Source organism: Salvelinus fontinalis, chromosome 21, assembly GCF_029448725.1.
Source record: "Salvelinus fontinalis isolate EN_2023a chromosome 21, ASM2944872v1, whole genome shotgun sequence".
Classification (NCBI taxonomy): Eukaryota; Metazoa; Chordata; class Actinopteri; order Salmoniformes; family Salmonidae; genus Salvelinus; species Salvelinus fontinalis.
Window position 1 is genome coordinate 49,181,147 of NC_074685.1, and position 12,537 is coordinate 49,193,683.

At 40.0% G+C, this 12,537-nt stretch overlaps 1 protein-coding gene across 1 annotated transcript in view; it reads left to right on the top strand.

Annotated features, from left to right (window-relative positions):
• LOC129818291 (E3 ubiquitin-protein ligase rnf213-alpha-like) overlaps positions 1-12,537 on the top strand; it is an 89,872-nt gene that overhangs the window by 14,707 nt on the left and 62,628 nt on the right. The window contains exons 6-17 of the mRNA XM_055874033.1: positions 1,434-1,570; positions 2,329-2,499; positions 4,607-4,791; positions 5,441-5,691; positions 5,875-6,134; positions 9,025-9,228; positions 9,556-9,748; positions 9,965-10,020; positions 10,113-10,266; positions 11,520-11,648; positions 12,201-12,299; positions 12,400-12,522. Coding sequence (XP_055730008.1) covers positions 1,434-1,570; positions 2,329-2,499; positions 4,607-4,791; positions 5,441-5,691; positions 5,875-6,134; positions 9,025-9,228; positions 9,556-9,748; positions 9,965-10,020; positions 10,113-10,266; positions 11,520-11,648; positions 12,201-12,299; positions 12,400-12,522 — 1,962 coding nt within the window. The remainder of the gene's footprint in view (positions 1-1,433; positions 1,571-2,328; positions 2,500-4,606; positions 4,792-5,440; positions 5,692-5,874; positions 6,135-9,024; positions 9,229-9,555; positions 9,749-9,964; positions 10,021-10,112; positions 10,267-11,519; positions 11,649-12,200; positions 12,300-12,399; positions 12,523-12,537) is intronic.

Consider the following 12,537-nt stretch of genomic DNA (forward strand, 5'->3'; position numbering starts at 1 on the left):
TGACGGGGATGCAGAGTTGTGATCAAAACAACTGGAAGTGTGTGTAACAGTATAACTTTAAACCGTCCCCTCGCCCCGACACGGGCGCGAACTAGGGACCCTCTGCACACATCAACAACTGACACCCGCGAAGCGTCGTTACCCATCGCTCCACAAAAGCCGCGGCCCTTGCAGAGCAAGGGGCAACACTACATCTAGGTTTCAGAGCAAGTGACGTAACTGATTGAAACGCTACTAGCGCGTACCCGCTAACTAGCTAGCCATTTCACATCCGTTACATGTGCTTGCTGTAGCTCCTCAACGGCACAGCTAGGAGAGCTCAAATAACCACCTTATAGTTGAACAGTCTTCTTTGAGTCATATAAATTCATTCAAATGACTTAGGAACTGTGCCCACTTTGGAGAGGTGTGTGTCCACTTGGAAACACTAGTTTAGTCCTCTCACTCAAACCCTTGTCATTTGTTTTGTCTTATGTTGCACCTACCACACATTTATCATGTCCCAATGTATCCAGTATTTTCAGGTTTCGTTATCGACAAATGTGGTAAAAAGTACAGTAAATGTAAAATGCACATAAAATCAACAGTGTAATGAGATTCAGTCTTGTGTCAGGGTAACTGTTGTGTCCTTAACTTTGGTCTAATCATTTTCCCATAATCCACAAACTGTTCACTTTCAATTGCTACCATGCTACGCATATGCTCTTCATATTCCTTCTGTAAGAAACATTTCAATTTAGCCCTATCCATATCTGTAACGGCGTTCCTCTCTCTCTTCATAAGAAGAGGAGGAGTAGTGATCGAGCCAAGGCGCAGCGGGTTGTGAATACATGATGATTTATTAAATAAACAAAACAGACAAAGACGAAAACGAACTATACTTGATATAACTAACAAAATTCCAAAACGATGTAGACAGACCTGAACAAACGAACTTACAAATACACGAAGCACGCTGACACAGGAACAGACTACATAAACGCACGAACAAACCGAAACATTCCCGTATGGTGTAACATCGACACAGACACAGGAGACAATCACCCACAAACAAACAGTGAGAACACCCTACCTAAATATGACTCTTAATTAGAGGAGAACGCAAAACACCTGCCTCTAATTAAGAGCCATACCAGGCAACCAAAACCAACATAGAAACAGATAACATAGACTGCCCACCCAAAACACATGCCCTGACCTAAACAATATACAAAAACAACATAAAACAGGTCAGGACCGTTACAATATCATTATATATATATATCATATCCATATTGGCCAATTCCAATGAGTGTAAAGGGTTAAAAGGATTTGCTGTTTGAACAATTGAAATTAATGGACCCAATAAAAGTTATAATGAGAGGTCTATTTGGTCATTTTCATTTGAGGAACAGCTAAGCGTTAACAGGTGTTTTGTATGACTTGTTTAACAGACAGGCAGCATGCCCTCCAGTGTTGGCCTGCAGGAGGATGCCATGGACGTCGACCAGTCTGACCAAAGCAAAGGAGACACGAAAAGTGATGACTCTGGAACTATGGAAGAAAAGTATCCTTGTCCACCTCCAAAAAGGTATCCATTCCAAAACGTTCTGCTAAACAGATGTCATTCAGTGCTCATGGTTATTTAAATCCCCTTCCCCAATACAAATCCTGCATACCTGCATATGTTTAGACCAAGGCTCTCCAACCATCTTCTACCATCCTGTAGGTTTTTCACTCTAACCCAAATTTAGTACACCTGATTCTAATAATTAGCTGGTTGAACCAAGTTAGATCAAATCAAATGTTATTGGTCACATACACATGGTTAGCAGATGTTAAAGTGTAGCGAAATGCTTGTGCTTCTAGTTCCGACAGTGCTGTAATATCTAACAATTCCCCAACAACTACCTTATACACACAAATCTAAAGGGGCGAATGAAAATATGTACATATGAGCAATGGCCGAGTGGCATAGGCAAGGTGCAATAAAACACAGTATACACATACGATATGAGTAATAAAAGATATGTAAACATTATTAAAGTGGCATTATTTAAAGTGGCATTGTTTTAAAGTGACTCGTGATCTATTCATTAAAGAGTCCAGTGATTGGGTCTGTGTTGGCAGTAGTCTCTCTGAGTTAGTGATGACTATTGAACAGTCTGGTTGGCCTTGAGATAGAAGCTGTTTTTCAAACTCTCAGTCCCAGCTTTGATGCACCTGTACCCCAGTTACAACTGGAGTTGGACCAAAACCTTACAGGAGGGTAGCGCTCCAGGAACAGAGTTGTAAGACCCCAGGTTTAGACAATATTCATCTGATTATTGTTGTTTCTTTTCATTTCAGGACAGCCACAGGGAATTCACAGGTGTCGGCAAAAGAGAGACTTAAAATATATTTCCACGCAATCCTCTCAAAGGACTTCAATCTTGACCAGAATGAGGATCGCCTTTTCATATGGGCAGGGGAGGAAACGGGGAGCTGGGAATCCAGTGCAGTTGAGCTAACCGTGACAAAGTGGGTTTTGGTTCACGTGTGTGTCTACTGTATGTTCAACCGGGAATTTAGTGGTTTGTCCCATTTGTGTGTTGCCATAAAAAGTAATCCTATAAGTAATGTCATTCTACATAAAGAATGAAGTAACACATCCTAACGTTATAACCCTTGTTGTGTTTTAAAGCCACAAACTAAATAGAAATAGTCAGGTTTCCATTGACCCGGGTTTATTCCACACGCAATGTCGGCCCCCAACAAAAATATATTTTTGACGTGTGTAATAGAAACGGCAGATGTATAGAAACGTAATAGAAACGTAATAGAAACGGCAGATGTACGAGGAATCTTCTAAAGATCAACGCAAATTTGATCTGTTCGACGGGTGGGTTTTTCTTTTGTCTAAACTTTCTTTTCAGCGACACATTATGGTGTTTTTCAAATAAATGTTGAAGGTACAACGGGGCAAGTGATGTCATCATGTAACTATAGAACAATCCGCTCCACATTTTAAATTCTAAAGGTCTACTGCTCGCAAAATCTTTTTTTTTTTTTTTTAAATCTCTATATTTTTTTACTATAAAAATTATGTTTCTTTGCAGGACAACGATGCCTGAATTGCTCACCTTGCTTGGTGAAACTGGCTGGTTGCAAGTTTCATCATCCCAATTGTTTCAGATCTATAGGAGTGTAAAGTTTCATCATCCCAATTGTTTCAGATCTATAGGAGTGTAAAGTTTCACCATCCCAATTGTTTCAGATCTATAGGAGTGTAAAGTTTCACCATCCCAATTGTTTCAGATCTATAGGAGTGTAAAGTTTCACCATCCCAATTGTTTCAGATCTATAGGAGTGTAAAGTTTCACCATCCCAATTGTTTCAGATCTATAGGAGTGTAAAGTTTCACCATCCCAATTGTTTCAGATCTATAGGAGTGTAAAGTTTCACCATGCCACGGACGTGGCTAAAAGTTGGCACATGAGTATTGTTAGAATATGGCAAATATTATTCAATTCTATCCATGCTGGCTATTGCGGGCTACCTGAGACATGATAAATATAGGTGACAGCCTGCTCACCTATTTGTTAAGGATCCATTTGCTTAATTGGATAATGGAAACACTTTCAACCGCATCTTTGTTCGACATTCTAGGTTTTGGTGAAAATATTTATATTTTTTAGGTGTGACTCATTACGTCCAGCTGTTTTTATCAACGCGACAGTTCGATGGAAACGCAGCGTGGCAATCCACTGGGCGGGCACAGACGTCAGGTCAACGTCTAGCATTGATTTACATTTGGTTGAGTTGTCAACTAACGTGAATTCATTGGATTTAGTTTGAGTGAAGTAGATCAAATTCCCTTAACATTGATGACTTTTTAGCAAATCCAATCCGTTTTCTACGTTGATTCAATGTCATCACATGGAATTTTTGTTGTTGTTGAAATGTCGTGTTGATTCAACCAGTTTTTGCCCAGTGAGAAGCAAATCTATTTTCTATGCAAACGTTCTAAATGTCGACAAAACAATCCCTGGACAAGTTAATGGAAACCTAGCTATATTGAACTCGTATTTCTCCAACACTCGCTGCCTCGGGTCTGCGTTGAAACTGGGGCAACAGGGCGTTCAGTGTCATTACTCCTGACCTGTGGACTGCCCTTTTGTCACTGCCGTTGAATGAAGAGGACCAAGGTACAGCGTGGTGAGCGTACATATTCCGTTTTATTAGGTGATGACGCCGACTAAACAATAAACAATACCAAACAACCGTGAAGCTTAAGGCTAAGTGCCACAAACAAAGTTAACCTCACACAAAGACAGGTGGGAAAAGGGGATACCTAAGTATGGTTCTCAATCAGAGACAACAATAGACAGCTGTCCCTGATTGAGAACACTACCCAGCCAAAACATAGAAATACAAAAAACATAGAATGCCCACCCCAAATCACACCCTGACCAAACCAAATAGAGACATAATAAAGGCTCTCTAAGGTCAGGGCGTGACACCTTTCTAGGGTAATCAGGGTGGCACACATCGGAAAATACATCAGGTTAATCAAATATGCTTAAAACAATCCACTATATGTGTAAGGTTTTTAATGTTTTTACATGTTTACTCACAATCTCTGCAGGGAACTGGGAGTGCATGGATTCTTAGTCGAAGGAATCCTGGTCACTGACCAAGCTGTGTCCATACCTTACCAATATCTTGTCTACAGTTCCAAAAAGGCAACGTATGAGTATGAGTACAGTGATTCTACACATCCCCCCAGAAGAAGAAGTCTTTCTGTAAAGACCAAACTACTCGATGAGGAAGGTAGGAGTTTTGTAGAATTTCTACAACTGTTTTTAATTGCGATGGATGCATTTAATTGGAACACATGAGATGACAGCTTTTGGGTGATGCTCATCCCATTTTAGAACCCTTTTTTTTTTAGCTTTGTCATTATGGGGTATTGTGTGACGATTGATGAGGGAAAAACAAACAATTGAATCAATTTTGAAATAAGGTTGTAACATAACAAAATGTGGATAAAGTCAAGGGGTCTGAATACTTTCCGAATACCCTGTAGATTCAGCTTTGATCTGACTTTATTAAGCAAGCACCATTCTCCATTCATCACTGAACCTCGCCAGAGTAGCCTGTTCTTTGGGCAGCTGAACAGGTAGAGCAGGGATTGTGCGTAAAGAACAAAATCCCACTCATACGCATAAGCTTCAGACTTAAAAAAAAAAAAAATCAGAATCAACTATTTTAGGTCAAACTCGACTGTAAACCAAGTTGAAATTAGTTTTGAATCAAGTGCATAGTATTCCATTTTTTTATTTATTTTTAGCAACATATCAAATTATTTGTGCTGTCAAAATGTTTCTTTCCTGCTTTGCCAAGAACATCACATAAACCGGCTAAAGTGGCATCTTTTTTTGTGTCTCCTCCACCCCTCCCCTCCTCCACCCCACCACAGGGGCTTGGCATCAGTATGATGACGTTATCTGTGCCTCGCCATCCAAGGATGTGTCCAAAAGAATAATCCAAGGCAGAGAAATCGCAGGGAAGATAATGCTTCAGACTATTTTTGAACTCCTTCACAGCTGGAATGACGTTCAACTCAACTGTTTCATGAAACGACTGATTCAATTTGAACAGATTTACAAGAAACCGTCATTGTATGCAGGCACCAACAAGAATATGAAAAAACAAGACACAAATAAAGATGTGAGTTATTTTTAAAATAATTGTTAAATTAACATAATGGCATTCAGATAATGCATAGACGTTATGCCAAATTATTCATAGAAAAATATATGCTGTTTTACAGTGATTAAATAGATGAGAAAGAAACGCATTGCCGTTTACAAATGTCTTAAACAGTCTTCTAACATTCTGTTTTACTCCAAGGTTCAAAAGCTGCTGAAACAGTTCATTCTGGAGAGTGTGCTTCCTCAGCTGGTGAAGAAGGGAGAGGGAAAGAGTCCCACTATTCAGGACCAATTGAAGGCCGCTGTGATCGTACTGTATATGTGTAAACATTATGAGATCCCACTAGACAAAGCAGAAATCGCTGGTCTATGCTTTGCTCTCCGCCTGCCCAACCTGCCTAAAGACGAGTTCCTGCAGTATTGGACAGATTTTACACAACCCGTCGTACTTCTCAAAAAGTGAGTAGATTGTTTTAACATGACAGTTTCTCAGCTATTGGCCTAAACCAAAGATGGGATGCTTCACATACAATTCAATAACTCAGTGGCAGTTGCATTTCCCTACAGGTTATATAGAGGCGGACGGACCAGAAAGGCTGTTGGTTTAATGCTGCATTCATAACCAAATGGAAAGGTGGTAATTACCAGTTAAGTTTTAAATACCGGTTGGATGCATTCACATGCTTTCAACTCATTGAGAAACACGACTCCAATCGAGTTGTAGGAACATCTCAAGGATGATCAATGGAAACAGGATGCACCTGAGCTCAATTTTCGAGTCTCAAAGCAAAGGGTCTGAATACTGATGTAAATGTGATATTTAATTTTTTACTTTTATACATTTCCAAACGTTTCTAAAAAACAGTTTTTCCTTTGTCATTATGGGGTATTCCAAATCAAATCAAAGTTTATTTGTCACGTGCGCCGAATACAACAGGTGTAGACCTTACAGTGAAATGCTTACTTACAGGCTCTAACCAATAGTGCAAAAAAAGGTATTAGGTGAACAATAGGTAGGTAAAGAAATAAAACAACAGTGAAAAATAACAGCAGCGGGGCTACAAAAGTAGCGATGCTATATACAGATACCGGTTAGTCAGGCTGGTTGAGGTAGTATGTACATGTAGATATGGTTAAGGTGACTATGCATATATGATGAACAGAGAGAAGCAGACTCAGAGAGAGTAGACTCAGAAAACACCAGAAGACACACACACACACACACCGGACTAGCACACACACACACCGGACTAGCACACACACACACCGGACTAGCACACACACACACCGGACTAGCACACACACACACCGGACTAGCACACACACACACCGGACTAGCACACACACACACCGGACTAGCACACACACACACACCGGACTAGCACACACACACACACCGGACTAGCACACACACACACACCGGACTAGCACATGCTGGACTCACACGCTGGATACACATAAGGAAGACGTCTCTGTATGCTTTGAAAGAGCAGCAACTGTAGTGTTGTACTACTAGTATTAGTACTACTAAAAGAGGGGTTGACGGGTGGCGGGTGGCGGGACACAATGCAGTGTGTAGATTGCAGTGTGTGGCGGGACACAATGCACTATTGTGTGTAGATTGATGAGGGGGGAAAAACTATTAAATCCATTTCTGAATAAGGCTACAAAATGTGGAACAAGTCAAGGAGTCTGATAAACTTTCTGGGATCCTGGCCTTCTAGGCAGAGTTCCTCTGTCCATTGTCTGTGTTCTTTTGCCCATCTTAATCTTTTCTTTTTATTGGCCAGTCTGAGATATGGCTTTTTCTTTGCAACTCTGCCTAGAAGGCCAGCATCCCGGAGTCGCCTCTTCACTGTTGACGTTGAGACTGGTGTTTTGCGGGTACTATTTAAGGAAGCTGCCATTTGAGGACTTGTGAGGCGTCTGTTTCTCAGACTAGACACTCTAATGTACTTGTCCTCTTGCTCATTTGTGCACCGGGGACTCCCACTCCTCTTTCTATTCTGGTTAGAGCCAGTTTGCGCTGTTCTGTGAAGAGAGTAGTACACAGCGTTGTACGAGATCTTCAGTTTCTTGGCAATTTCTCGCATGGAATAGCCTTCATTTCTCAGACCAAGAATCGACTGATGAGTTTCAGAAGAAAGTGCTTTGTTTCTGGTCATTTTGAGCCTGTAATCGAACCCACAAATGCTGATGCTCCAGATACTCAACTAGTCTAAAGAAGGCCAGTTTTATTGCTTTTTTAATCAGGACAACAGTTTTCAGCTGTGCTAACATAATTCCAAAAGGGTTTTCTAATGATCAATTAGCCTTTTAAAATTATAAACTTGGATTAGCTAACACAACGTGCCATTGGAACACAGGAGTGATGGTTGCTGATAATGGGCCTCTGTACGCCTATGTAGATATTCCATTAAAAAATCTGCCGTTTCCAGCTACAATAATCATTTACAACATTAACAATGTCTACACTGTATTTCTGATCAATTTGATGTTATTTTAGTGGACAAATTTTAGGACATTTCTAAGTGACCCCAAACTTTTGAACGGTAGTGTTTTATTTGTTATGTTTCCCTTTGATACTGGGGTTAGCGATTCAGGTCCAGGAATGTCAGATATATTTGAGATATTTCCACAATGAGAATCATGGGCGGAATAGCTGCCGGTGGCATGAAAAGGTTTTTGATGAATAAATAAGTTGTAGGTGTGATGAGGGCTTGACTACTCACTGACCAATCATAAGTTGTAGGTGTGATGAGGGCTTGACTACTCACTGACCAATCATAAGTTGTAGATGTGATGAGAGCTTGACCACTCACTGACCAATCAACGTTCCCTATTGTTCCCTATTGCTTAATACTGTTTAATACTGCTTGCCATTGTCTCAAAATGTGTAGATTATTGACAGTCTTTGATTGGCTGGAGGGTAAGGATTATTGTCGTCCTAGTGCAGTGTGAATTGATAGGCACATTTTTAAATAGCATCATGCTAAATAGGTTTGGCGTGTTTCTAGTCCACATTGTTGTAATTGGCTTCAACATGTAGTCTAGGCATAAATGTCTTTACGCATCACATTGACATTACTTCTCTCCTAAACAGATTGCCAGACCTGTTGGTGACATTACTTCTCTCCTAAACAGATTGCCAGACCTGTTGGTGACATTACTTCTCTCCTAAACAGATTGCCAGACCTGTTGGTGACATTACTTCTCTCCTAAACAGATTGCCAGACCTGTTGGTGACATTACTTCTCTCCTAAACAGATTGCCAGACCTGTTGGTGACATTACTTCTCTCCTAAACAGATTGCCAGACCTGTTGGTGACATTACTTCTCTCCTAAACAGATTGCCAGATCTGTTGGAGAAACTGATAGACATTGCGAAGGAGGAGGGGATTCTAGTGATTCCCATGCTCCATCTCCTCAAAGGTTCCTCAAAACCATTTGAACCAATCCCTGTCACAATTACACCGAGTTGCAAGACTTGGGCAGGTCCGCAAAATACTTGGGCAGGTCTGCAAAAAGTGACCAACACCAGCAAGGACAGCAGGTACCATATTTCTCTCCCATTTCACATAGGCAAATATTTGTGACTATCCAGGTTGGGGTCTGTTCCATTTCAATTCGGTGAATTCAGGCTGTAAACTGAAATTCATTTTTTTTTTTTTTTCATATAAAAGCATTGAGGAAAATTTGAATTAGAATCTGTTTATGCCTAGTGAATTCACTGAATTGAAATGGAATTAGCCCCAACCCTGGTGACTACATCACCAGATAAAAGTGAATATTTTACTTTTAGCTTAGTTTAGTCCTCTTACATGTTTTTCTTTTGGGGGATGGACGTTACTAATAACCCTTAAAACTCCTCCATTTTTAGAACAATGTTGAATCTCATTAAAGCCAATGGACATCTAGTGGAGATGGACAGACTAGCGAGCCGTTCCTGGATGTGTCTACTGACCGTAGACGATCTGGCAGAGTTCAGCTCCATCGTCAGAGTTGAGCTCCTGGACATGCTTGTTGTTTTTACCGTGAAGGCTCCTGTGAGTGTATCCAGCAGCAACAACAGGGTGAGTTACAATCACTACTGTGAAGGCTACTGTGAGTGTATCCAGCAGCAACAACAGGGTGAGTTACAATCACTACTGTGAAGGCTACTGTGAGTGTATCCAGCAGCAACAACGGGGTGAGTTACAATCACTACTGTGAGTTGAAGACATTTGTATTGTACTAAGGTAACGCACCTAGAATGGTACTAACTTAAATGTTATTTTCATGCCTTACAGAATTTCACTGCCACTCTTTCACATATTCAAAAGCATCTTAAAGAGCAAAAGTACAGGTGATTTGATTTGTCTCATGAGTTTGTTTCAATATTGTCCGTTTTGTTTCTTTGATGACAGTTGAAAACTATACATATTTTTTTTTTTGCAGTTGTTTCAATGATGGTTATGGGAGTGAGTGCTTGGCAACAACAGTGGAACTGCTTAAGAAGATATGCAATGGAGGCCGATCCTCCAAATTCACAGCCGTCCCTGTAGACTGTGTGAGCTTGTTAGTCTCAGTGTCAAACTTTTCCCAGTCCAAGGTATGTAGAAATGATATTACTGTTGCCATTATTTAATCAGGAAGGTTATGGAGAACACATTCTCTGTGAGAGAAACAACCTGATGAACGATATATAAAGCAATGCTGGCAATATACTGTCCGGTATTAGAATGATTTTGAACAATTCACTTGTTGAAGAACCTAATGTCAGGCAGTGTCCATGTTATGTTTACATGGCTGTGTGACATCGTATGTAATAATATCATTAAAAATATATATTATAAACTGGGTGGTTCCAGTCCTGAATGCTGATTGGCTGACAGTCGTGGTATATCAGACCGTATACCACGGGTATGACAAAACATTTGTACTGCTCTAATTTACGTTGGTAACCAGTTTATAATAGCAATAAGGCACCTCAGGGGTTTGTGATATATGGACAATATACCACGGGCTAAGGGCTGTGTCCAGGCACTCTGCGCTGTGTTGTGCCTAAGAACAGCCCTTAGCCGTGGTATATTGGCCATATACCACACCCCCTCAGGAGCTTATTGCTTAAATAAATACTAGGATATATCCTCAGCAGTCTTGACTCTGAGGTAATGGAACCAGTGTCTTTAAACCTAACCTAATCAAATTTATTTATAAAGCCCTTCTTACATCAGCTGATATTTCAAAGTGCTGTACAGAAACCCAGCCTAAAACCCCAAAACAGCAAGCAATGCAGGTGTAGAAGTACGGTGGCTAGGGAAAAACTCCCTAGAAAGGCCAAAACCTAGGAAGAAACCTAGAGAGGAACCAGGCTATGAAGGGTGGCTAGTCCTCTTCTGGCTGTGCCGGGTGGAGATTATAACAGAACATGGCCAAGATGTTCAAATGTTCATAAATGACCAGCATGGTCAAATAATAATAATCACAATAATAATAGATTGGGTTTGACGTGTACTAGAAGCACGGGGGGGGGGGGGGGTTCATGAAACCTGGTTGTCATATTTATTGGTGGCTTGTATACAAGGATACCATACAATCGATCAAATATCGAAATCTTAATCACATTTTCTTATCACTTTTTATAAACAAATGGATGTGATTTACTTGTTTTGAACTAATCCTTCTGGGTTCTGTATTTCCTAAGAGTAAAATCCTAACCTGATATCTGTGATCCCTCAGACGATTTCACGAGTCATGCAATCATTTTCAGAGATATATGTGATTTTAAGATTTTTTAAAAACTGTTCATTTTTCTAACTTAAAAAAAAAAAATGTCATTTTGAAAATGTCATTTTTTTTAAGACATGTGACGTGGGAGAAGACACTATCCGTTCAAAGAATCAGAGGCTGTTGTCTGAGTCAGTCGACATCGTCAGATCCTGGATCAGCACGACTTTCAAAGACAAGTTACGCGATACCTCAGAGATCAAGGTGAGAGAATTACTCAACTTTTTAATTGCACATATTATGGGCCACGCATTTTTTAAGCTACATTTAAGCTACATTGTTAATGCGCTAACATTTTACTTGCATGCAGGTGTGTCCATGTTATGTTTACAAGGCTGTGTTACATCGCATGTAATAATATCATTAAAAATAATATATTATAAACTGGGTGGTTCGAGCCCTGAATGCCGATTGGCTGTCAGCCACCACGGGTATGACAAAACATTGTATACATGTATGAGCCTTTTATATTGTATTATAATAAGGATTACGTCTGTCTTTGTGGTAACATTTCAACTGACTCAAAACAGCTGCTATTTAAGTCAGGATTTCTCTTATAAGACATTATAAAGGGGTCATACATTACAAGTTTTATAATGTATCGTACATGCTAAATAAATATATAAATAAATAGTTCATGTTAGATTCATTAATGCCGTATGTTGTCTTATAGCAGTTTATTTATTAAATTTAAAAAGGTATTATTGTACGTTAATTTGTTAACCACATGCTCTCCTTATTGGTTATGATTCACAGATGTGGAATAGCATCATCTCTCTCAGTTTTGAAAATGTGGATTTCACCAAGAAATGGAGACAAACTTTCTGTACGGATTTAGAGGGCAAACTTAAGCAGGTGTGGTGGAACTGCTACAAAGAGCATTGATTTTTTTAACTCTCTTATTATTATTTGTGTCCGGTGGAGATGTTTTGATTTGTTAAAAAAACGTTTTCAGATCTCCTCTCTGGATCAAATAGAGATATACTGCTCCAAGGTGGAAGAACTGGACAACTGTCATCCTAATGTGACTTGTAGTATTGAGAAATGTGCTCTTGAAGCTGTCCCCTCGTTGTGCCAGGTATGAGTACTCCTC